This window comes from Micropterus salmoides, unplaced genomic scaffold (assembly GCF_014851395.1).
Source record: "Micropterus salmoides isolate LMB-PRFRI ecotype aquatic unplaced genomic scaffold, ASM1485139v1 Ms_hic_scaffold_8, whole genome shotgun sequence".
NCBI lineage: Eukaryota > Metazoa > Chordata > Actinopteri > Centrarchiformes > Centrarchidae > Micropterus > Micropterus salmoides.
The window spans coordinates 14,728,809-14,756,428 of NW_024044570.1; the positions used below are offsets into that span (position 1 = coordinate 14,728,809).

The window sequence follows — 27,620 nt, forward strand, 5'->3', positions numbered from 1 at the left end:
TATATGGCCCCTTCTAGCTTAGAGAAAGCAAAAGCCTTAGGGGAGCGGGGAGTTGTACTTCACAGTAGTAGGAGTTGACATATTTGCAGCCTTTTAAACATTAGGTCAAAACATGTTCAGCACAGTTATACAATTCTTGATGCTTAATGAATGGACTCATTAGCAATGTCTCAGCTAGAATCTGATCTTTGACTTCGTCACTCCCGATCCCTCAGACGACCAATAGCCATCGTCTGTTTCTGACCATCTGCTGACAGCTTTGAAGGCACCAGCGTAGTGTGAGCCTGCCTTATTTTTACAGGGTGAAGTGAAAAGTTCACAACCCACTCTTAATTGCTGTGCCTAGAGCAGCTGAAAGACCGCAACTAAACAAAGGTCAGTCTTGGCTGCCAGCACATTTATCTAATAAGCTCACAAGTTCCCTTTTTCCCCAAAGAATGTTATCAGAATTTTCTCCTCCAATGTCCCATTCACTTTGACACCAGCTGCCAGGCACCAAGAATTATTCTGTTTACACTGGCTAAGTGGCAAGAGGTTGACCTGAACAACACATGTGTGAGCACCTTTTATTTGCCTCCACTTGTGGGAACAGTGAAAGTTTCGCATTTTTACTTTCCAAATCATATCAGATAAGTCACTGTATTTATACAATAGTTCTATTGGTCTGCAAAAATACAAAAGGTGTATTCATTGAGTGTGAGGGCATTCCTCCACATGTGATGATGACACACTCATTTGTTGATAAATCTGATACATGACCAGTAGTGGGACCAAACTAATCTCCTTAAGAAGGTACAACGTGTAAGAATTGAGACTACTCCCCACCTGTCGAATTTATACTCCAAAAAAGATAGGGGGCAGCATATCACATATGAGGGTATAACTGCTGCTAGCTGCTGCTAGCTAGTTAGCTCAGTCAGTCAGTACTGAGGTGATTTTCAACAGCTCAGATCAGGACTCTGACTCCGGAGACTACAAAGACAAGGCAGGTTCAGGCGGGGACAGGAGAGACGTCAAGCAAAAGCAAGAGGGAGGTCAGGTATCAGAGAGGCAACATCAGTGTGTAGAACCAAAATAAAATCCTGGCCATCTGTTACACATTGTACCTTTAAAGACTAAGGAGACATCCTTACGTACGTGGGACGTATGATGGAACATTTCTGGACAGAGTAGTATTGTACTTGTCTCATCCCTCCTCTCCTCTACATCTTATCTTCTTCTTCTCTTCCCTATACTCTCCACTAATGCATGCTGTAAGGATAAGATGTAAACACCTGTCTCTCAGCTCATTTACAGGCTGATTTAGGTGTTTGCTAAAGAGGGGGTTTAAGAAGAATGTAGCTGAGGAAGAACATCTGGTCTCAGCACCTCCAAACACGCGTGCGTGCACACACATGACTTCTAAACATCTAACCCCTTGTTCTCATCATTGTGAGCATACAGCACAGAGACACATGTGTGCATTCAGATAAAAATATTTTGTAAGAACGATGAGCACACTAAGCTTAAACTTCAACTCCAAAATTCTACCTGAGGCTATCTGGGTAGGGAATAATGAATGTGTTGGGTTTGATTTTGCACTGGGAGCAAGCCACTTAATGCCCAAAACCTGACTTGAAAAGTAAGGTGTGGTGAAAGGCTCCAGGTGCATGGGTAGCATTTGAGATGTAAGTTGGGATACAGCAGGAATTTTGCTTCCAATGAATTTGTGCTATTCTTATTGACCTGAAAAATTGCTGCTACAACATACAAGCCATAATGCTGATGCATGAGAAATGATTTGCTGTAAAAAAAATATATCTACCTTTAAAATTCCTCTCTCTGTGAACCTCTCTACAGAATGTTTGTTTGATGAGTAAGAGCTTTGAGCTATTAAAACAAAGCTGACTGCAGGGAAAGATAAAGAATGTAACGTCCCAACCATCCCTGGCTCAAGTTTTTACATATCTCTTGAAAAGTTGTGTCTTGGCTGGAAAATACCTCCTGATGTTCCTAAGCTTGCAACAATCTGCAACCTAAAACTTAAGAATCGTCAGTGGACATCCTGTAACAGATCAAATTATGAGTAAGTTACATAATATCATATGGTTATATAAGCATTTCCTGTCAGGTTAGATGATCAGTTTCATTCATCAGCCATGGCCACCTCTGTAGTAGCAGGCTTCACTTTCTGGGAGGATATATCTTATACTAGCCCCACAGAGTGACCCCTGCCTGGGAAAAAGAGTTTCACAGAAAAAAGCTTTTGAACAGATGTTATGAAGGAGCATCTCAAAATTCCTAATATTTTTCTGAAAGCATCATGGCAAATGTTCTCGTTAGACACATTTGCAATGTTTGTAAATTCCAAACATTGTGATTAAATCAGTATATTTTAACCTTCCACTGAGGTTGGTTATGTGTTTAATGACTTATTTCTAAATGGTTCCCTAAGCATACATGCTCTTTTTACTGCTGCTCTACACCACATTCAAAGTAACACACATTCACATCTGGGAACTGTCAACAACTGTCTGCCACTGGCTCACACTCCTCTCTGTAGAGATTCTTCTGAGAAATACACCCTTCAGAGTTAGTCAGGGATCCAGCACCTCAGATAGTTGGGTGTATAAGATATGGGAGTAACTACTTTAAATTATAGAGCAAAAAGAAAAAGGTTACCTCTTTGATCATTGAAACAACAGCTTTCTTGGTTTGAAAATGAGTCATCATTCCTCTTTTTACAATTGAGACAAACATTTCTTTTTAAAAGGCAACATATGCACACAGTCGGTGGCCATGAAAACAACTGGCAGCAGCAGGCCTGTAGTGATGGTAAAGTGACAAACTGAAAACCCCTGATCGGATCAGATTTATACATTGGCACAATGGATGTACACTGGCTTTTGATTTTGGATGGCTGAGAGATTTTAGACAGATTATTGTTACAAATGCTGGACACAATAACAAAACTATAAATAATAAATATTACATACTTATATACTTATTCTCCATACCTAGAAACACTAAGAAGGTATTAAAGGTATAGTTTGACATTTTGGGAAATAAACTTTTTGCTTTCATGCTTTGAGTTAGAGATGATATTACTCTATTGTCTCTATGGTAAATATGCAGTTTCGATCAGCAGCCAGTTAGTTTCAATATATCAATATCAATATCAATTTTATTTATATAGCACACTTAAAACAACATGTTAAATACAACAACAAGACACTACTCACAGTAAAAGTACAGCAATTAAACATTATAATATACAGTATACGATATATAGTGACATTAAAATTGCCAGGAATAATAACAGACTTAACTCGAAGGAAATGCCAAAGAAAAGAGATGTGTTTTTAACAGTGTAGTTTAGAACAAAAACTGGAATCAGTGGGGAACAGATAGCCTGGCTCTGTCCAAAGGCAACAAAAAAATACCTCCACCTCTAAATCTCACTAATTGACACATTATCTTGTTTGTTTACTCTGTCCCTTTAGACAGAGCTAGGCTAGCTCAGCAGCTAGCTAGAACCAGCTAGCTGTAGCATAACTGGCTCTAGATTCATTTTTACTTCACAGGCACTGACAGTGGTATTGATCTTATCGCCTGACTCTCACCAAGAGAGTATATTGGGGTATTTACAAAAATGTCAAACTATTGATTTAAATAAATGAAAAAGACTGGTGCTCTTAGGGAAAGACAAGTAAATTACTACTATTATATTATTTAAAAACATTGTTCAATGTTACCTTAACAACTGGGACACGAGCAATATTTATTCAATGTTCAATACCTATATGCCTGTTTTTTGCCATTGTGGTTAATTGTAGTGAACTTGTATTGTCCAAGAAGTTATATTTTTGGAGCTTGTGGATTCTTTCCTGCTTGCAGCTAGTTGTGGCTTGTCAATCTTTTGCATTTAACTGGCAGGACGCACACAGCTTTTAAAAGGCAAGGAAGTTCCTGACTGGACTGATGCCAGCCCTTGACACACCTACTGATCCTTGTAGTCCAAGCCCTGTGAGATTTGGTCTCAAGCCAACAGCTTTTGTTGACATGCATGAACATTCTGTTATGACATTTTACTATGAATGAACAACAGTGTACATGATCAATAGTCTAAATTGCCTGTGTGAACACAGTTTGAAACAGTACATCAATAGACTTGCCATAGATTAACACCAGCACAGCAGTTCATGTAAACCAAACCAAGGGCCAGTCAAAACAAACCAGCAATCTCTCCTGAAGAGTGATATGCTGTTTGTCCACACAACGTCTCTGTTCTTCAGACCCTACTTAACTGTGTGTAGCTTTAGTTGCAATAACGTGCACCAAAAATGGACCAAATATTATTTGCAAATAATTCTTATTGCTGAAAATGGGTACAGATTGATGGAGTTTTGACTAGAAACATTTGATTAAAAAACTTATTTACAGTCTGATGAATAACTAACTCAAACAACACCCATCTGTGATAGGATAACATAATAAATAATGCTGAAAATGAATTGCTCAATGCTGGTGTGCATACACGCATCCCCCGCATTTAAACTTGTACCCATAAATATCAAATTTTTGCATGCACAACATGTACATTTCTCATGTGAAACATAATTTATTACAAACAACACCATCGACCGTTGCAACAACACTGAGCAATAGAAGTTTGATTGTTGGAGCTCCTGCTGTGTCCACATGTTGTTTGCCAATAACTGTGCAGAGGACAGATAAAGTACATTTGGTGGAACAAACAAAATGCTGATCCTTCTGTCTAATGATTATTAATGGATACACAGACACTGAGGTCACATTTTTATCATTTCTGAAATGGCCTACTTCGTGCACTTTTAACCACTAGGCTCTCTCATCTAAACAAATAGTCCTCTAAGCCTCTAGTAAAATGGCAGCGATACATGGGCTTCTTAAAATTGTGCAATGGTGAGAATATAATGTATCCCACAGGAGAGCTAGAGGCTGGACAAATACCCAAGGGCCCAACTGGAGAAAGACATGTATTTGATTCTCTCAGTGAACACATTTCAATAATGTACGCAACTCTGGCTCTTCATAAGGCACACAGATACGCACACTGCTGTGCTTATTTTGCAATTAACCCCTTGCACAAACCCTCACACTTTGAGAAATGCAGGAATATGCTGAGCAAGAAGCTGGGGAACATATTAAAAAATACTTAAGTGAGTCTATTATTTTTTCTTAGGTTGATTTCCTTTACACAGAAAAGAAAAAAATCATTAACGTGTAGTTTTCTATTTCAGTGGCAGTGCAGTTAGTGTAATGGCTCTGATTACATCTGTCGAGATGGATTAGTTGAAGGGGAGCCTGGGAGATGGTGATGTTCTTTACTTAAAATAACAGAGCAGAGATAAAGTGTAATCACTGAGACACTCCTTACTCTTTGCCTCAGCTCCTACAGCCAAAACTACACCCAGCAGCACTGGCACTGCAGTTCCCACTTCCCAAGCAACCCTCACCCCATCCGCTACCCATCTCTCCTCACAACCCCTCCGTCAGCGCGGACCAAAGCCGTGCTGCAGCCAGGATACAATTACACGCTATTACATATTTTATTAAAGAGGCTGGGGGATCAAAACAAAACAAAAAAGAATAACTGCCTCATTAAAGATTTACTAGAAAAGGTCAAGCCAATTGACCCCTAACATGTAGTCATCTCATCTCAAAGAAGAGGCTTGTTTCTCCTTCCACATATTTCAGGGTGTTTGATTCCAGCAAAGGAGCAAAAAACAGAGATAGAGACACAGACACACAGACAGGCTGGTAGAGGCAGAGGCAGGAAATGCTGGCCTAAAGGACAGAGTAAACAAAAGAGATACATGAGGTAAAACAGATAGCTTATGCTGGGCGATGGGTGAGCGAGGATTTACCGCATGATACAAGAGGTTAAACATATATCCATCATCAGCGCTGCAGCAGGCACAGTCACGAGTTTGAAAAAAACTTGCAAACTGAACATACTATAAATAAAATCAATTTGAACGTCATTTTATTCCTCAGTTTCGCTCAGAGAAATGGCACCAGCTCAGAGGTGTTTAACTGTTGCACGTCATAAAAAGCAGGAGCTTGAAAATTGCTAATGCCTCTGTATTATTTGCAGCAGATCCAATTATTTCCCAGGCAGAGGACAGTCCAAGGGACATGTTTTTAGTCTCTTTCAGCTTTAAATTTAGTCTTGCCACAGGACCATATAATGAGAAAATACTCTACTAGGTCGTCATGATGGGACCAACCAGAAAAGGGGCAGTGACCTTTTTCAACTCCCAAAACCCGCAGTTTAACTCTGCTCTCGAGTGTTTGAAGCGTTCATAGTGCTTTTGAGAAATCTTCAATATGACTGCAACGTCATGGCTTGTCTGCCTCACAGACCTCCAGCCTGTCTGTAATTTAGAATAACAGTCACAAGATCCGGGCCTAACAAACACCCTTTTCTCCGATAATCTCCCGTGGTAATGTTCCAAAACCAATGTGTTTTCAAGTCGAATAAAAATATTTAAATAGGTCTTTCCATACATAACTTCACTGTCAATCCCTAAGCTAAAACATCCACCACAGGCTTTCGACGGGGAAAAAAGAAAAAGACGTGGTTTGGAAAATGAGCCTGCTAATGTGTGCATGTTGGCAAATACGACACAGTGGAGATCAATCAAGCGCTCTGGTCAACGGCTAAAGAGCGGAGTGTGTGATTTATACACTCTCCGAGGTGCCATGGCATAGTGAAGTGCTACCAGCCTCTCTGACCAATAACCTGATCCAAAAGAGTGGAGCCAAGGGATAATCGCCACAGGATGGAGAGAGATGCCAACATAAGCCTTGACTTCTTACACGTCTCGTCAGTCTCTGGACTATTACAGGATTCCACTGATGAACGCATAGCACCAATCCAAATAAAATGAAGAGAAAACTGACCACTGAGTATAAATGGAAGCTTAGGGAGTTCATCAATCAAAAAATATTTGCTTGCCTACTAACCCCACATAACAAATTGATATGAGCCTTGGACAATATTTCAAAAGGGTAACATGCTATTTCAAAATTCTCCACTCTGACGGGATAATACTGTAAGGCTGATTTTGGGAACTGATATACGACTATATGAGTCTTAGCGTCTCTTGGAAATTATACAGTGTGTAATTTGATTTCAAGCCCAATCCTGGGCTGCACAGTTATGATCGTTATTCATGAATATCTTCTAATTTTCTCCCATCCACAACTTTTTGGCATTTATAGATACCCATACATACACTGTCAGCACAAATGCCTTGTCCATTCATTTCTAAAGGATATCCTCCTGATAGGAGAACATGCAACACAAAACACACATACTGTATATGACCATGCCAACACCAAGGGCATTGTTTGTTCTTCATGTACTCTAGAGTCCTGCCCTGTGGCTCTGTAGCAGCTCAATACATCAATTCCCAAACATGCCCCCCTTCCCAGATTGGAAAGGTAATCTCAAGGATGTGGCTGTGGCCCCAGTGCTGAGTCCAGCACAAGTAGGACTCTGGTGGGAAGTGACACCTCTGGACATGCTGTTTAACCACGGCTAAAATGAGTGGGTGAACAAGCCTGTTAGTGGTAAGATTTCTGCTATTTGGGTCATTTATAAGGTGTGTTTAGGCGAATGACAGAGATCAGGCAGCTAGTTCCGTGTGTGTGTGTGTGTGTGTGTGTGTGTGTGTGTGTGTGTGTGTGTGTGTGTGTGTGTGTGTGTGTGTGTTTGTTTTCAGCTGTTTATCATTATTGTCCTTCTGTGGACAGGGCTAACCTGTGATCCTCGGGAGCCTCTCTTGTGTTCCCAATCCGAGCGGGGGAGCATCTGTGGGAAAACAGAGACAGAGACATTTTCAAACTGCAGTCCTGCACATCCTGCTTCAGTCTTGCCTCCTCATAAAGGCAACACCATGATGGAGATATACTGTGCTGTAGCGGAAAAGAGGAGCAGCAGGAGTGGTGATGCAAGTTGAGGAAGTGTGGGGGGAATGGAAACACTCATAAATGCAAAAATGGGTTTTGTCTTTTTTTTCACTTTCCATTAAGCACAGACGTCTAATGCAATTTCACAGTCAGGTTTGGTTTACTTTAGCTCCTATTCACTGCCTAGGGGGATGGTGGAGGCTGAGGATTTTTATGCTGTCTAATTACCAGCCACTGTGTCCTCCCACAGGCCTTGTAAACCCGTTTTCCACTTTCTTGGGAGTCACCGAATGCATCAGTACAGCTCTGTAACTGATTTTTGGTGAACACGTTGCAGGAAAGCCAAGTCATCATAGCCTTTGTTAGGGCTTCCTGGCCCAGAACTGAGAAGCCCTGAGAAACCCAGCATGTCGCTGTGATAAATTGCTGCTGCACACACTGAGGCAAGGGTCTGAGTATAAGAGCCAAACTGATAATTCAGGTGTAATTTACTGTGTCAGTGGAGGTCATCGAGTTGTGCCGTGCTGTGAGGAAAAACATTAGGAAAACAGTGGCTTTACAGCCGCCAGTGCTATGGGTCTGTCTGAGCAGCAGTGTTGTTTTGTGGAGTGTTTCCCCACAGTGCTGCTTAGTTTGAAACACACACAATACTGAAGTTACTGTTCCTGTTTAGTTAGACTGTAAAAAAAAAAAACAGAAGTATATTTGTACTGTTTATTGAATTTTTGTGATGATGTCTAACCATGCCGATAGTTTCAGTTTAACTTTTATAATATGCGGCTCTGATACTTCTTCCCATTCCAATTCAATTGAGGTGAATGGGAAATGTGTTTATGTTCCTCAAAGCATTAAAAATGTAATTAAAAAAATATAGGAATAATTTGTTTTAGCAGAAACTGTCCTGTCAGCATTTCATACTGACTATTTATTCAGTAGAAGTAGTTGCAATGTTTTATATAACGTGTTTATTAACTTATCAAACTTCAAATTATCAGCCTTTTTTACTACTGCATTTATAAGAGTAATGTGAAATGAATCGATTAATTCTCTTAATAATTTTACAGTCAAAAATACTCCAGCTTCTCAAATGTTACTTGTTTTGCTTTTGTTTGTCATATATGATAGTAAACTGAATATATTTGGTTTTGGACTGTTACAAAATGATGAATCAGTGAGTCAAAAAATTAATCTTCAGATTAACCAATAATGGAAATAATAATAATGGAATTAAGTTGCAGTCCTAAGGTCAAGTAGAACAGAATAGGAATAACTTACATTAAGATGCAGTAGCTGTACTTAAAGTCTCTGAAAACTTCATATCTTCAGTATTTGTCAATAACATTAAATATTCAAGACTCAACAAGCAGTAAGTAAATGTTTAAATGTGTAAATTCTTAGGTATTATTTATGAACAGTTTAACAATCAGAGTCCCAGTTAATTTGCTTTGTCTGGACTGTGTGGGCATGGTTTGATCAAATTTGATTGACAGTGGCCAACATAAACAAACAACTATCCAGCTGTTATCACATTTTGATTCAAATGTTGTTAAAATACTGCTAAATCTTAATATTCCCCTTTTCCAGTTCCAGAAAAAACAGTGAAAAAACGTAGAAAGTTGTGCTTTCATGTAGGATCCCATCGCTCATAGCAAGAAGCTGATTGAGAAAATATGTTTTCAGGGCCTTTAAAGACCTGTACGGTAAATCAAGTTGGGAGTCATAGCAGGTTTAAATCTTGTGTTTTGAATTACGGTGACACTTTTCTTTACATTTTGATCACCAAATGTGCCTTTGAAATATTTAGCTGGGCATGACGTAAGTCTGTTGGATACTTTATGGGATAGTCATTGCAGAGCTCATCCTTGGGTCAAGGTTCTGGGAACAATGGGTACTGCTCTACAGTACAACGTGGTGACCCTGACAGTAAGCAAACAAGGTCACCATCATAACAATCACACAGGTCAACACGGTGCACACCCATTCATAAAGTGCAACCACTTTTCCACAGTTTGACATTTAGACTTTAAAACAAAAAGCAGCACGAGAGGTTTGTCCATAGTCCATTTTCGAGCCAGAGGACTGCGCTACGAAGAGCCTGGATTCTCCGATCGTCAGTGTGATAATATCTGTAAGCCACTTTAAAGCTCCATCAAGCGTGCACGTACCTTCTCATGCATTAAAATAACCATACTGGATGGATAGGAAAGTCAGCAAGCAATCAGCTGTGTTAAAGGTTCATTTATGACATGTAAATTACTGTAAATGATAGTATTAGCCAGCCAGTGAGCTTCACTGCTCTGACAATGGGGTTTTGCTTTTACAGTATAGGAACTGGCAGCAGCTCGTCCATGGTCACAGCGGAGTCCTGCTCCATTATAAGGTCCTAGTATCAGTGAGGCTCTCCAGGCACGCACACATAAACAGTCTTTTTGTGTTACGGTCTTATGTAACCCAACCTTTCATCCCCGTGCTCTGAGAGACAGACCCAGACTACACAGAAGTCTACATTCCCCCTTTTGATGTGCCTAAACAAAAAACCCACACAAAATCAAAGCTGAGCATAAAATTGGCAAAGATAGCTGAGAGTACAGTGAACAGAGTGACTTTACAGGCCACAGTGGAGTTCATTTCCTCTGAAACACAAAAATTTGATCAAACAAATACATATGGATGGTGTGCTACTCAGTTAGTAAACCTAACAGTGGATGCAGTCTGGTGCCACTGTGTTCAAATGTTTTTTACTAGGGCTGGGAAATCAGTAAACACTTTTTGGTGTTAGTGCTTTGAAACTTCAAACCACCGGTGTTAGAATAAACAAGAAATTACTGTAACACAAACATCATCCATTTTTCAAAGACAAAAAGCAACAGCATTTACGAAAGTCGGAAAAACTGCCGACCTAGACAACGACCTTGCAGAGGCTAAAATATGTATATATCACTGCAACAAACAAGAAATGTGACAATACAAAGAGGCTATACATCTTCTGTTCAAGACAGATAATCCTTCACAAACAATAATGATTTTTAAAAAAATACTCTTCTTCAAGCTTTATTACCTTGTTTTTCTTCAGGAGGATGGAGAAGATCAATCTAAGATTATACTTAAAATATATGACAGTTCACTGCCAATATTATGTCTGAAGAGGTAAAACCACACATGAATGATTTCTTAGATATCTCCTGGTTTTTCATGGACACCCTCCAGGCAGCATAACACAGCCGAAGCAGTAAAATTTCCAAATGGATTTCTTTTTGTCCTAAAGCTCCAGTGCACCTACTGGGAAAAATAACAACTTTGTAGAAGTTATGCCCTTTGTTTCACCCTCTGCTAAATTCATGATGCTGCCCAATAACTCAGAATAAGCCAGGTCTAGCAGTGGCTTTCCATCACTTAAAGTAAGACTGAAACCAGTCCTAGGAAGAAAAAAATGCTTTCTGTCTTTGAAAGTGGAAGTATGTCTTTCAGTCGAGGCACAATAGTTATTAGAGTAACATGACACACTCATTAAGGTTAAAGGCATTTTTATATGATCTGGCTCCACTGGTGAACACATTCTGGAGATTTACTGTATTTTCATGACCCAGAGTGTTACTCTCAAGAAATAAAAGAGGAAACATGATAACAGTGTAGTTCAGCAGCATGTTTCTGTAATAGAGGGTACAAGTAAAGGGATCCTTCCATAAAATAAATTGGAAATAAGTAATGTTAAAATCATGCTGAGTTCAAGTACCCCTTCATTTACACCACTCCAAATGTGTCCATTTAAAATGGATTAAAATGTAAATGCTCCGTATAGCGCCTTTCTAGTCTTTTCGACCACTCAAAGCACTTTTACACTACATATGCATTCACCAGTCATACACATTCATACACATTCATACCTAAGTGCTCAAACAGAAACTAACATTCACACACATTCATACACTGGCATTGTCATTAAGGTTTGGTCTATCTAGCTGCGTTTTGACCAAAGGAACTCCGGAACTAGAAACCTTTGGAGGAACTCACTGCGTTTCCACCAAAGGGACTAAATTTAGTTTTAGGGTCTTTAATTTAACCAAGTAGTCCCTGAAAAGTCCCTGCTCGAGGGTAGTAGCCTACTTTCCGAAAGTACCAGTACTTTGGGGGGGTGGGGCTTGCCTTGCAGTGAATTTCTGAATGGGCGAGTAGTGGCTACTGGCTTTAAATCGAGCGTGTCGGCTGTTTTTCTACGACTGCTCCTCTCTTTTCCACCGTTGTTTACAAACCAAAAAATCACAGTCAGATAGCACACAAGTCTCGCCGATGTCAGCCTGAGATTGTACGTCAGCGAGTATTGCTCGGAAATAGCAGCCAGTGAGCAGCGGTGTGTTTACAGCTTAGGGCCTACAGCTGATGGAGATATGCTAAATACTGGGTCCGAAGTTCATCAGTCAGAAAGTTTTTACACAGAACCAAAGTCGGTCTCCTCTTCTCCATAACAAGCTGAACAGCTGATAGAAGGTAGGCTAATGAAGCTCCTTAAACATCCCGTTTCTCTGACACTCAGGCCGATACAGACATGAGTCTGGCCAGCTGATAGGCAGCTCTTGTTGGCTGGAAATGTTTTAATAACCTTCCAAACTGTTGCGATTGTATTTTTATGTTGCTTTCACTGTGCTGGAGTTACTTTAAGAACTTTATGGCTTTATCCAGTTTGTTTTTAAATGTGTGTCTCTCCATACTCCCACACAAAAAAGCTGTTTTTAATGTCAAGCATAGCCTATAGTTTTTCATTATATTCCAATCAAATCTGATGTTCATTTATACATTTTGTTCATAGATAGTGGTTACTAAATAATGATGCTGGTGCATCGCTGTGCATGGCGTATAGACTATATCAGCTGGTTAATTTGCCTAATCTTTGAAGATCTTTAGACCACGGTGGAAACGCACATAACAATGGGCTGAAGGAACCTTTTAGTTCCTTGAAAAGAGATCCGGGGACTTAAAAGTCCCGGGTACTTTTGGTCAAAATGCGGCTTCTGTGTCTTTCTTTCAATAGGTTTGGTTAAGGTTGCTTTCATGCTTCTATCACTTCGAGTGGCAGAGGCTGAAAGTTTGAACCATTTTTCCCATTACTTTTTGTAGCTGCTAACTAGTTTTCACACACTCTTAATCTCGGAATGTTGATGAGCTGACTCAGGTGTGAGTTGTTGCAGTTTATCGATTACTGTAAAATATTATTAAAAATCAGCCTGATACCGATTACTAATCCTATTTGTGTGTATTTGTGTGGACGTTTGGTTGCCACATCATTATTTTTAAGTTCAATTTAAGTTAAGCTACTCTACATTCTTTCCACATACCCTGTGGCAACTTCAACAGTACCTCCTAGGGTTCAAGTTTCCCTGGTTGGGAAATGGTCTCTATCCATGCAGATAGTTTTGGTTTAATTTGCTCAGGTTTTGAGTTATCATTTTGATTTCTGCTTCCATCGCTATATTGTAGACATGAATCAAATTTTGTTTGCTCATAGCACAGAAGAATTACATTTAAAAACTTCAACAGCAATGTGTCTTTCCAGGAACAACGTCCCAATGACTGTGGATAAACCACAAACCTCACTGTCAACAGTTTTATTTGGAACTATTTTCTACCTATGAGGCCTGTATAGTACAATGAGATCTGTGGAACATCCAGAGACATTATTCCTGGAAAGAGATGTTGCTGTTGATTTCTGAATGCCATTTTCCCTGCTGTGAGCACCAAAAACAAAATTCCATTCACCGTCATTGTATTGGGGTGGAGACAGAAATCTCAGAAAGGGATATTTCAAAACTTGGACAAATTAAATCAGCATGTTCTGCAGAGCTATGTACTGCCTGACGTGAGTGAGAAAATTCTATAATTTAGATCATTTGACCCACTGAAGGAGACTCCAGTCTGCGTTAGCCAAAACGGAGTGAGTGTTCTCCAAATGTTGAAGTCTTTTTAGTACAGTTTATGTTACCTTGGATGATATTTCATTGCTAAGCTGCGGCAGAAGGATACATCCTGGTAGTTACACATAGGTTTGTTGCCGAAACAAAACACTAGCAAATAACTTTCGCATGACTACCAGAACAAAGATACAGACTCAATTCAGCTAGCTCAGGCTGATAAAACCTCATATTAGCATTGGCAGAACTTTAGTATGTCTTTTTGCCCAAAACAAGGACAGTGGATGTTGTCCCCCCTTGTTGCAGCGTGGTTGAGATTAAGATTGACGTAGAAGAGTAGTATTTACAGATTTAGATTTTAACGTGTGCCTTCATAAAGAAGTCCTAAGTCCTGTCTTTTACTATCCAACTCAATGAAAGCTTGTTTAGAAACACTTATAGGCATAAAGGTAAATAATGGGGAGGACACTCATAAGTAGACGATATGAAAATGTCAGAAATACAAAGAAAGCAGCCAGCCAAAATATGCTCGCTGCCCTCTGTAAATGAGCTGCGCTCTCATAACTCAAAATAGTGCCAGCCAAGTAAACTCCCAGCCTTCCTCTCACCCAGAGTGTTAAGAGGGCAGCAGTGTGGATGCCAGTATGCAGCCATGCACTGTCCACCACCATGGCTCCGAGCCACAGCCCACAGCAAGCTGCCGTGCCTCTGAGGTGCTGGGTAAACACCATGGTGTTAAAGTACAAACAAACTACTGGAATATGCTTGTTGTTTGACTTGCTCCCGCCAATAACCAGTTGAGAACCACTTCCCTGTGGGTGTGAAGTGGTGGGAGCTACAGCAGTGGCCCCCATAGTGAAGCTCAGCTCTGATCAACCTGAAGCCTTGCAATGAGCCCGACCCACTCTCATCAACTTACTACTCTTCTAAATCTGTCTGGAAAGTGAACCGGAAACTGCCTCGACCTAATATAGCTCAGTGCAATTTAACTGCAAGCAGTGTTTCTTAATCATTCATTCATGAGCAGGCTTTCATTCTTCTTTCTCTGCCTACCGCGTCCAAATTTGTGCCTCATTACTGGCTTCATACGAGTGGAGTTGATGTGTGTCGACTCAGATCTTCAGTAGCTGCATTAGCTTGTTAGCGCGCAGGACCCAAAATCAATGTCCACTGAAGACACAGTTACAAGAACTGCCAACTAGAGATCTTCTGGTTGGTGAAGAGGGAAAGAGAAATGCTGATCTTTCAGTATGTTTGGGTTAATTAAGGTGGTGTTAGGGGACCAGGAGATCAGTCTGCAAGATTTCCAATCAGCCTGACCCAACGGTTTTATGCACAACCTCTCTGTCCAATTAAAACTCACTGTGCTCTCACTTTCAGATAGGTCTGCAAAGTCATGAATTCACACTACTTACACAAGTGCACACACACACACACACACACACACACACACACACACACACACACACACAGGCTCACATCCACTGCCTCAAGATCTCAAAATATTTTCTTACTTATTCCTCCTTTGTTCTTTTATCACTGCTCTCTGTCAAAGATATTGTGACATCTGCAGTTCTTGACTCAGACATCCCTGCACTCACTTTCATTTGAGTCAAGAAAAAGGAAAGTAGGTCAGATTCTACTAAGTCTCACTATATGAAGGCTTCAGAAATGACCGTGGCTGACTCATTAGGACACCATCAAGGCAACAATCAAAGATCCTTATACTCACCTTCATGGGTATTAGTGCCACAGTAAACTCTATATTGCTCATCACAGCTTTAAAAATGAGGTGTAATCTTGTTTTGCACCCCCAGGTGGAGATGTTCTCATGAATAGTGTTATAGCTGTTTCCTCTTGAGATCCTCTTTTGGAATTTGTCCTTTTTGTTTTAATTTTTTAAAGAATTTCGAAAATGTACAGGATTCCCTTCTTGGATAAGGCGGGAGTTTTGGATAAATTAATGTAGTATACATACTTATATACTTTACATACATTTCTATTAATTGCTACAGGAAGCTTTTTTCTACCTGATGCTCTTTTTCTGTTTCTTATTCTTATATGTAGATAGATACAGGCTTTTTTTTATATCCGTCAGCCTTGCAAATTTCTAAATGTAGTATTGGGATTGCAGAAAGAGCCTATGCCAGCTATGTAAATTTGCTACATCACTGACATTATGAAAAAAAACTCATCCTCCTTGGAAAATCTCTTCATAAACTGTAACTGTATTTAACTGGACAGGCAATAGTAATGCAAGAAGGCAAAGGAAAATAGATATTAAACTGCTAGTAAGAATTAAGGGGCGTGTACAGTACACAGTAAAACTGCAGTAATAGAGTGTGGAAAGGCTCAGGTCCAGGCAGACACAAATCTCTAACCAAACTGTCTGGCTCTTTGTCCTAGAGACTCCAAAAACCTTGCTGCACCTTCTCCTCTGCCACATCCACCCGAGCACAGCAGCCATCCGCTTGGAGGACACTTATAAATCCTTCTCTGCCTGCCTGCTGAGGGGAGAGTATGGAGAATCATTCCTATTCACGCTGGCTAATGTTTTACAGGTTTTACCGAGGGGGTCAGTCATCGTGGGTCATTTGCGTCATCGCTGGAGGGAAGGGAACTATTGAGATGGGCTGCCAAAGCGGAGGGGGCCGTGTGCAGGGAATGAGGAACACACTTGTGTGTATGCGAAGATTAGCACACGTACACCTAAAAGCTGTTTGGCATCCACACACTCTCACATTCTCTCTCTCATGGACTGGCCTGCATAGCAAACACACACTTAATAAACAAAACCACACTTGGATGTGCACTAAAAACACGTGTGTTTGATCCCATGACATATTTCACACACCAGCACTGCATTTGCACTCTGGCTTCTGTTTGCCCCTCCTCTAACTCAACTCAAACTTTCTTACTCAGACTCTTCTCATTTCTGAAGTGTGACAAATGGATTTATCGTCTTTTTGTTTCTTGGGAGAGACTTAGCCTGATCCTAGAAGAAACCCAGTGTTTGAGTCTCTACCAGAGATGGATCTGTCAGCCTCCCTGGGTGAAAGCACAGGCCACAAGGATGCCGTGGCCCAGAGAAAACCTCAGTGGGAGTACCCCATATTCTGACCTCAAAAACTATCATGATGGCATGAAATGTGTCACTGACAAAGCGAAAATCTCTTAATGAAAGCCTGTATAGATAGTAATTAATGAGGTTTTCTGATTAAAACGGATCATTGTTTGTTTTTTTTGCGATATTATTTATGTACTGTTTTTCCTTGAGCTCTGGATAACTCCTTCACATCAGTTAGGTTCCCAGCTCCACACATTCAGCTGGGTGAAAAAGAGGGGCTCTGGCTCGGCAGACCTGGCAGCCCACCTCAAAACAGCATGTCAACGCCATTAGCGTATAATGATCCAGTCAAGATTACTGCTGGGGCCTGGAGAGCTGAGAAGGGAACACAGTACTCACTTGTTTGTTTGTTTTACAAGCCTCTACTCTGTATGGTCTGCAAGGTACCAGTGGGCTTTGTGTGGTTTAATTCACAGTTGATTCAAACGGTATACAGTGTGGCAACAATAGTGGCTACTCACTGGCCACACACACTTGTTTTGAGGAGTTATGTCAAAATAAATAGGTTGTGACGGTGCAATTCAATTAATAGATCAAAGCTAACTTGTCTTCTTCTGAAATACAGACATTAAGCTTGTGCTCACTCTCATTCCCATTCTGTGGTCGATACTTTATATTTCATAAGGTGACTACACCTGCTTGTTGATAGGCTAAGAGCACAACAAATTGTCTCTTACAGGCTTTTTGTTATTGGCCTTGCTTAATGTTCATCCAAAACATGTCAGTTCTTTTTGATGAACATGAAGCATTGAGATGAAGAGTGCATTTCCCCATAATCCATCAACTCTGTGATTCAGCACTTCAGCCTGCTTCGGCCACTTGGGTATTTTCCAGCTGAGCTTTCACAAAATGGAAATGGTAATATTGATTCATGTGTCTTCTTAAAGACTTTCTGTAGTGTTTATGAATTACATTATGAAAGGCCAGACGATTTGGAGTGGAGGCTGATAAAAAGAGTTAAGCCACATTTTTCCCTATTTTGTTGCTCACAGGTCTTATTTAAGCAATGAAAAATGGATAGATTTGTGCTAGTTTAGTGCACCATGCAGGTCTCAGACGACAGGGCTGGGTGTTATAGTTCCACTGTAAAACATTTTTATGAAGCCATAAGTCTGACTGAGACAGGAGGCAATATTTCTTTTTGGAGGAGGAGATCTACGTCAAAAGGGGTTTTCAAAGTTAATGAACAGTTGAATAACAAAACAATTAGGACCTGACCTTGACATGTGAACAGACACAAATGCACTGGACTTTTAAATTGTGTTAATTTTGGCTGAGTAATGACGTGTGGAAATCTACTTTGTGATATTACACTGTACTAGCTGTAGAATCCAACTTAAGCTTTGCTATAAGACAATTCACTGAATAGGGAATAAGAATGTGAGAGATCAGTCAAAGGCAATGTTATGAAAGCAGCATGGGAATTTCTGAATGCATGCTGCCTCTAGTGCATACTTATTTCATCTTTTATTCACAGGCCTGACTCAGCTAGGTCTGTGTTCTGTGTTTTGTCTGTGCTCATCATAGAGAGGACCACACACATCTCCCCCCCTGTTTCAGCTGTGCATTGAACATTTACAGTCCCATCAAGATTCCCACAGGACTCCAGTAAACAAACAGACAGCGACTGCCCACTCAAGCATATGACTTTAAATCACATCCCTACGTCCTTTATAAATCACTGATGAAGAAACATAAATGGACGGTCCAGACAGCACCTATGTACCTATGACTGATGTACTCAGAGTGTGCGTGTGTGTGTGCATGCATGAAAGTTATGAATACCAGCCCCTAATAAATAGCATGTGTACCTGTGTGGGGCATAAATCTCTGCTTCCTCTTTTTGCAGGTGGAATGATTTGCCTTACAGGGACTGTTCCCCTAGGGGAGGCTCAGGTCAGCCCCATGGGCAGGTTTTCCACTATAAGCTTGTAAAACGCTTGCTTTGTCAGTAAAATTCACAGAGGGCACTAGTTCCCCATGTAGAAGGAATGCAGGTCTGCAGAGACCACAAAGGTACGGCGGAACAAGAAATGGCCTTCCCTGACACTCTGGTGGGCTTCTTTCTATGAGGCAAAGCACAGAGCCATTAAGAAAAGGCCATCATACTGATAGCCATCCTGGAAACCTGGATTAGAGCAGCGCAAACAGGGGGATAAGATCTAGGAGATGCTGGTTGTCCTCTGGGGAAATAGGCTGCAGGCTTCATGAATGACAGAAAGCCAACTTCTTGGACCACACAATCGCTGGGGAGGGAAATTTATTTCAAACTGTGAATTTGTGAGTGGATACATGCTTTACATGTGTGTTAGCCAGTGGTGGAAGAAGCACTGAGATCATTTACTTAAGTAGAAGTAGTAATACCACAATGTAAATGTATTTAGAAAGAAGTAAGATCCTTTTTTTTAACAAGAAACAGACACCATATTGCTCTGTTTATAGCCACCAGACAGCATTTTTAAAAACAGTAATTTCAACCACTGCTGCCTCGATCAGTTAGTTTGTTTGTGTTATTGTGTCGCTTTGGTGTTTTTAACCCTTTAAGTAACACAATAACACAAACTAACAAATCAAGGCAGCAGTAGACCAGCAACACCTGTGTTCTGCAAGGTGGAATTACTGACCTTACTCATAAAAGTAAAGGTCTATCTTTGTAGGGATTCTTTCCATGATTGGGTCAGACACTAATAACAACAATCTGAGCCTGTCAGTGGCAAAAACAAACACTTTAGTGGAACTTTACACAATTGCGCGCAAGGATTACGTTGTGGCCCTGTCTTGCTGCTGTTGACCGCAGCGCACTCACTCAATACTGAACCAATATCAAAAAATGGGTGAAAAATACAGAAGTAACTAAAACTTTAACTCTCCGTTTATCTCTGTTTTGATCTTCACCAACTTCTGGGGAAATTTCTGGCTCTTAAATGCTCATGTTCACAAGTTTGTTGCTAACTTTGTTGTTTGCCATTTGGTGATGGGCAAGTTGCGTACAGTGGTTTTATCAGAGCTTGTTTGCTGAAAACAGCTGTCTGCAATGTCTAGAAATGTGGTTTGATGACAATGGTGAGATTGAACCAAAACAGAGATGAACTTCAGAGTCAGGTGATAATTCTCTGTGGGTTCATCACTATGAGCAACACTTTTCACATTATGTAGTTATCTGATCCATTCTTAATTTGAAATCATTAACTATTGCAGCTTTAAGTAAAAGGGCATATATGTTTTCCCAGCACAATGCATTGAGGCTGCATGAAAAAACCCAGCCCTCTTATTCATTTGAATGAGGGCAGTCCAACACCGCAGTGGGGGTGTAAATGTAGGGGGCTCCTGCAAAAAAGCTGAACCTGGCTCAACTTTTGCTGCAGCACAGAGATTTCTATCCGGCAATGTACTGCATTGGCCAATCACATACATGAAAGCACAAATTAATGCTGGATGGATACATTGATGTGTAAACAGTTTCCTAATATTAAAGTTGTTTGAAGTGAAGCTAAGTATTTGCAACTTACCTAATCTCAATAGTCTATATGTTTTGTATGTAAAACCCTGATATTCATAGCAGCTAAGAACTGAAAGGGTCAGATACAGTAAATGTAATGAAATGTAATACAGAAGAGGTATAAAGTAGCACAAAATGGAAATATTCACGTAAATATAATTCAGATTCTGGTAAGCTACCACAACTAGAATACGCACGTGAATGAGTTTAAATGTGTTCTTGTTACAGTACATGTCTATAAACAGTATATAACAAAGTTGGTCTTTTGTGTGTTTACACAGTATGTCTGTGAGTTTATCTATGTATACAGTTATCCATGTACATAGGTGAACAGTAAACATACAGTTTATCCCTATAGATGTATGCTTGTACATGGCTCTGTTTTCATGTCTGTGTGTGCATGCAGATGTGTAATAGTGTCCATGTATGCATGTGTGCTCAGGATCTGGAACAGCACGAAGGCCAACCACAAGCTAGAAAAACATTGTTAAAAAACTGTAAGTCTGCTGTTTAAACATGGAAGGAATCCTAGTAAAAATACACAAAGCGTTTGTTTCTTTTTCACACTCAACAACATGGAGCAAAACTCTCTTGAAGGAACACTTTGCTCCTGGATCCTCTTAATCAGAGCCACTGGTGCCACCCACACACCCGAGGCCAAACGGCTACTTGTGTTTACCTAGCCATGTGACTGAAGCTACGGTAGTCCAGTGACGTCAGCTTACATTCCACACATTCATCTGTCTCAGTTCTCACTGATACTGTCTCAGATGCTGTGGAACAGAGGGAGCAGAGATCATACATTATAAAAGCAGTAATCATTCACTGGCCCAGTGTTTGCTATATTTATCTTTTCCAGATATAATAAATAAGCACTACTTTGTGTTTGCCATCTGTTTTCATAAGCAGTTGGGTGCTCATGAACAGCTATTGCTTGAAATAGTCTTCCTGTTCCACTTAAATCAAGGATTCCATAAATAATTGCAAAACTGCTGTTAAGAGACGCATACAAACAACTCACTACTTAAATATCCATGAATACCTCAGTTTTAAACTACATGATAATGTGCAGTATGTGAATGAATCATTGTGTGGTGGGCTGAAAGATACTGAACTGTCCAGACTCCCAAAGCATGCTGGACATTACACTGTTCTTGTCAACACTTACAGCTACTCACCACTTATCAGAAAAAATTGTTTACATGATAGAAAAGGATTTCTGCTTACTTTTGGACAGCAGTATTGTATAGCTATAGAAAAAAGCACTGATTCCTCATGCATATACGTATGTAGACATAATTTGTAGTCACAGAAGCGCATGTACCAATAGAATTTGACATTATGTTAGCATAAATTATAGACCAATCTCTATCCTACCACTTCTCTCAAAGATCCTGGAAAAAATTATGGCAGAACAACTGGTTGACCTCATTGAAAATAATTTACTTATTTATCCTAAACAATCTGGATTTAGACCAGGGTATTAAACTAAAATGGCCAACTGCTACCTCACCGAAAACATCAAGTCCTTATTAGACAAGGGTAATGTAGTGGGAGCAGTATTTATAGATCTTAAACAGGCCTTTGATACTGTGAACCATGAAGTGCTTTTGAACAAACTAAGTACTTTTAACTTTTCTGAGCAAGTAATTGGCTGGTTTTCTTGAGTCAAGATAGCAGTGCGTTAAAATCAATGCAGAATATTCACCCCCCGACAATCCACCATAGGAATTTCACAAGGCTCGATTTTGAGGCCTCTGCTCTTCAGCTTATACATAAACGACTTACCATCATGTTGTAAAAAAAACTGGATGTCAGATGTATGCTGATGACACAATTATCTATGTAGCAGCTAAAACCCCTTGTGCAGCTGTAGAGATATTAACAAGTGAAATGAAGGGTGTATCTCTATTGCTTAAAAACAATAATTTAACCCTGAATCTGAAAAGGGCTGTGTCAATGAGTTTTTCCATGAGAAGGAAAGCAAAAGATAAGCTTATAATTGAAATAAATCAAGAGGAAATAGAGGAAGTCAATTTTGATTTTAAATTGTTAGGTGTCATTTTGGACCACAAACTTAAATTTGATAAACACGTTAAAAAAGGACGCAAAACTGTAAAGACTAATTTGAACTGTTTTAGATTGATAAGACATTACATACCCCTCAAGGTCAGATGTTTATGCATATCACGATATTTTCACATCTTTCTTATTGTGTTACTGTATGGAGCCAGGCTTCACAGTCAACTGTTAAACCCATTGTATCACTACACAAACAAGCACGGAAAATAATGGATCAAAAATGCCAACAGAACTGTTTTTAACATCCTGATGAGGAAACATAGAATTAAGTTATCTGACAAGTTGTGAAATGTTGATTCTGAACATTAGCAAAATGTTTAATTTAATTTACAGTGTACAAATGTATTTCACTTGCTCTCATCCGCTCTTGCAATACAATATCCACTCGCAGCACCTTAGCATGGGTAAACTGTTTAGGCACTCGTAGTGCTTGTTTAAGGTAAGGGGAAGATTGTGTCTTCGTTTTACACTGAAAAAGTTAAAGTGTTTACTTAATTAACAGTTAACCAAAGCCAAAACCTAACTACACTGGGGACTCAGGGTGGAAAGCCCAGTCTTTGGTGTACCAATCAAACTTTGTACGACCCACTGTTCACCCCTAACCACCTCCCTACAGACTTCCTGTGGCATAAAAACATAGCACCTCCTTCACTTGAAATAATGTTGCAAGAACATAATCCAGGCAGCAATTCCGTTTACAATGCATACATGGGATAAGATATTAGTAACATATAATGGCTTCCTTTGATTTGTTAATGTAGTATGTGTACGATAAAGTCAACATGAACATAAACACAGGAAACACCAGTGTCACTTCATTGTTGTTGTTGTTAAGAAAAAAGTTGTCCATCTTGTTCCCTTTCCTGACTAATTTTTCTCCTTGACAAAATGGTGGTTTCATACTTTGCATTCTGTTGCTGAAAGCCACGAATACTCTCACAACAGAAAAAGTTTAAGACAACACAAATCTAAAAGAGCTTCTAAATTCTTAGCCTATCCTAAACAGTCCAAACTGCAGCACAGCTGAGGAAACAATTAGCTGAAATCTTTTGCCTTTCACATTCTGCCTTTGGACAACATGGTCCAAAGACACCACAGAACAGCATACCCATCTCACTACCATCTGAAGAAGCAGAGAAAACATGATGGAGTTTGATGGAGGCTGTGTTTAACCTCACTCAGTCATTACACTGTCCAAATCCTCATTTGTTACACTCTTAATTGGCCAATCAGTAATGATGGCAGGATAATTAATCAAACAGCGAAAAGAAAGATTAATCCTGGTTTTAAGACCGTGTTCAGCAAAAGTTCACATCTCGTATATGTTCGGCAAAGTGGGTCTGTAGCCTAAAGCTAGTGTGACTTCTCATCTGTAATTGCTGTAATTGCACTTTCCGTAGACCATGGAAAAGCAGAAACAAATAACGTCTGCTGCAATTCTGGATAAATGACGACCATCAGCCAGGATTGTTTTCACAATCCTGGCTTTACAATCCTGGCTCAAAAAATGCCCAATTGGAAAAGATAATCCAGTATAATGGGAACTAGTTCAATTAATTAGAGAGGTAGACTAGAAGAGAGGTATCATAAAACTGAGCCATAAACAGCTTCAACTGCATCGCTGATAAGACTGTACTCTGCAACACTTTTAAATACAAATGGCCACCCTGGAGTTAAAAACGATGAAAATTTGGCAAATGTTTTTTTTTTTTTACATCTGAAATATCTACGTGTTTATTATGAGCATGTTCACATTAATTTAATGGAAAACAGACCCCAAAATAAATTAGTTCTCCCTATATGACCTGATTAGTACAGCTGCACCAGCCTGAACCAAATGGATCTGGTGCAGACAATCAGCTGGGATAAAGGGGTTGGGGCAGGGGGGTATGAACAGAGAGCTCACAGATCTAGCCATCACTGCCACTGTCACACAGTAAAACCTAAAGACAAGAACGGAGGAAGAAACTGTGGACAGATCTCACCCAATCTGCATCCCATCAGTGACTACAACATTACAGAACTAATCACAGCAACAATAATAATCAGAAGTTGGAACCCAGTGGCTAACTGATGTCTGTCAGGTCGAAGGGAGATTGTTTTAGTAGAACAGTGCATTTTCCATGTGTCACATTTCATTCCAGTCTTTTATACACTGTGATACCAACTGGTAGATTAACACTGATGGGCTGTAACATGACAGCATTGCTGACGAGAGGGGTTCAGTATTTTGGGAGATCCACTGTTTTTGCTTTCTTGCTGAGAGTTAAATTAGAACATCAATACCACTCTAATATCTGTCTGTCAAATATGAAGCTACAGCCAGGAGACCTAAGTTTAGTTTGGCATAAAGAATGGAAAAATGAATTAAGCTAAGCTAAGGTAAGCTAAGCATTGCCTGGCTGTAGCTTCATATTTAACAGACAAATATAAGAGTGGTATCAGTCTTTTGATCTAAGTCTTGGCAAGGAAGCAGATAACTGTATTTCCCAAAAGGTCAACCTATTTCTTTGACAATGATTCTCCCACTTTCCAGTTTTGGAAACAGTTTTGCAGAGTGTAGATCCCCCCCCCGGTTCTAACTCTCACCTTGTCTTCGTCCTGAATTCAATCTCTCTGCTGAGCTGGCAGTGCCACACTAAACAGAATGGGCCTCGCTGCGGGCAGTAACACTCACAACTATGGCTCATTGGGTTATGGTTCAATAGTGTTCCCAAGGTCTCAGGTCAAAACTCCGGTCACATGTAAAATGCACTTATGGGTATGGCTCTATCTGTCCCTGGGCCTCAGAAACAAGTCAAGGCCACGTCAGCCGAAACCCAGCCGTCACTTGAGGCTCAGCTGTACAGTGGCACTTTTTTATGGCCGTCATCTGGTATGGCTGCCTTTCTGGCAAACTACACAGAATCCCACACACTCATGAACTACCCCTCATGTTTCCTCTGTCTGCCTCTTTTTCTTCTCTCACACCCCGCCACACATCCACAGAAAAACTTCACACACACACACACACACACACACAAATGCACCTGTGTCAGATGGCTTGTTTTCCACTGGGGTCTAATTGATTGGAAAATGAAGACGGACGCCAGTGCCAGGCAAGCCCTGTTGATTAGCAAGAGACACAGAGTCCATTACAGTGGTCCTGCTCCCAGAGTGACGGAGCCAAGCCACCACATGACAGAGAGGCGGTGGTAGATCACTGCTTGTTAGGGAGACAGCAATACCCCTTTCCTCAGCAGCAATACATTACTTTCAGTAGGGAAAGGAAATGGGTTGGAAATGGGCAGTGTAATGCCTTCAGCCCCGGCTGAGCAATGACAATAGACATAACACAGAGCCATTAACGGCTTCACTGTGTGAGTGTTTGGCTAGCCAGACGACCCGCCGCTGTTAGCTAGAGATTGAGGCTGGCCTGATTATTGACATTTTGATGGTTTCAGGCTTGGAAAAAATCAGACCCCATAGAAGATAGATTTTGGCTACTGTGCTTAAAAAGCTTTTGAGGTACTTTGAATTATGCATATACACTGGTTATTGGAGTGGTGCATCCAAATATGTGTGACTTAATGTGAAACTAATTGCAAATGAATTAATAGAGTATCTGTGCACTCCAGCAACCATAACATTAGACAAGTGATACTTTTTCATGATACTTCTTTTTTAATTTAGCAATAAACTAAACCTGAACTTGCTTTATTGTCCTCTTGCACCCACGGGATGGCTGAGGCTGTATTAATATTATGTAGGCACGGTTACACGAGGGAGTATGTTTCCGTTGCGTCCAAGCCTGTCCTCTCACCAGAGCGAGAAAAGAGAAAGGAAAAGGCGAAACTGTGAAGAGGAAGAGCCTGTAGAAAAGAGAGGGGTCGGCCGTTCAGCGAAATTCAACAGTGCATGAAAGGCAGGAGGAAAAAAATTAATACATCTGGAGTGGAAATAGGAGAGGTGGTTTGTCGGGCATTACAGAGTTTGGAGAAGAGAAGAAAGGAGAATGGAAGGGAGAGGACAGGGAGTAAAATGGGGGCTAATCACGAAAGACACAGAGCTGGGAGGCAAGAAGAGACAGAGGATGACTAAAATAGGGACAGGAGAGAAGGAGAGGGAGAGGCTCAGATTGAGACTGAGACATGGGGATGAAATGAAAAAAAGTGGAAGCTAAAAGAGAGCAAAGTGCGGGGCTCTAATCATACAAGCAAGTTGTCAAACTATAGATTAGGGGGAGGTGATTTTAGCTCGAGGAGTAATGTCTCCATACGGAGCCAGAGCTTTGAGCACACATAGGATGAGGGGGAAAGGAAAAAAAATGAATGCACCTCCCCAGATTGGGGAGCACTGTGTTGCCATGGAAACAGCTCTGACGTCAGAGCAGGCATTATGTGATTACTCATAGAGTCTGTTGAGGAGCGGGCCAATAAAACAGGGACGATTACTCACACACAGGGAGATGGCCAGAGCTCATGTTACACACATGCTTACATTTGCACGCGCACTCACACACACATACACATACACTAGAAGCACAAACAAAAGCATATGGGAACACACTTGTATCCACAGTACAAGTACTAGCTCATTCAAGTAACTCCACCTTAAATAGAAAGCAGACTGTTGATACACTGTATGAACATTTTTACTATCCAGAAAATCGTCAAATTTTTACAAGGGCTCCTGATTTGGAATGCAAAACGTGTAAATTCAACATTTGCTTGATAACGCTGGTGCTGAGGAATGAGGCAATAACCTGGACACTCATCGCTCAGCACTAAAACCTCAACACGAGTGTCCCCTCTGTGACTCCGGACCACAAGTCTGACTCTGTCCCGACGACGTGGAGCACAAACATTACCTCATCAGCACAACCACAACCATGATATCACTGGCAGAATCTATGTGTTCTGCATTCCACACACTGTGATCCATGTCTGACAAAGCACATCAAACATGCACGCTGACATGTACGCTATTGTGCATCACAACACACACACACACACACACACAGGCAAACACACTTCCTCTCGCCATCTCCCACACATTCTCCACTGGGAGTTAAAACACTGTTAGGGCTGAT

The 27,620-nt window shown here is 40.5% G+C and overlaps 1 protein-coding gene across 1 annotated transcript in view; it reads right to left on the bottom strand.

The window, feature by feature from the left end:
- Nucleotides 1-27,620, bottom strand: part of LOC119893568 (cGMP-inhibited 3',5'-cyclic phosphodiesterase A-like) — a 75,353-nt gene that overhangs the window by 28,820 nt on the left and 18,913 nt on the right. The window contains 1 exon segment of the mRNA XM_038705807.1: nt 7,790-7,840. Within this exon segment, the coding sequence (XP_038561735.1) occupies nt 7,790-7,840 (51 nt within the window).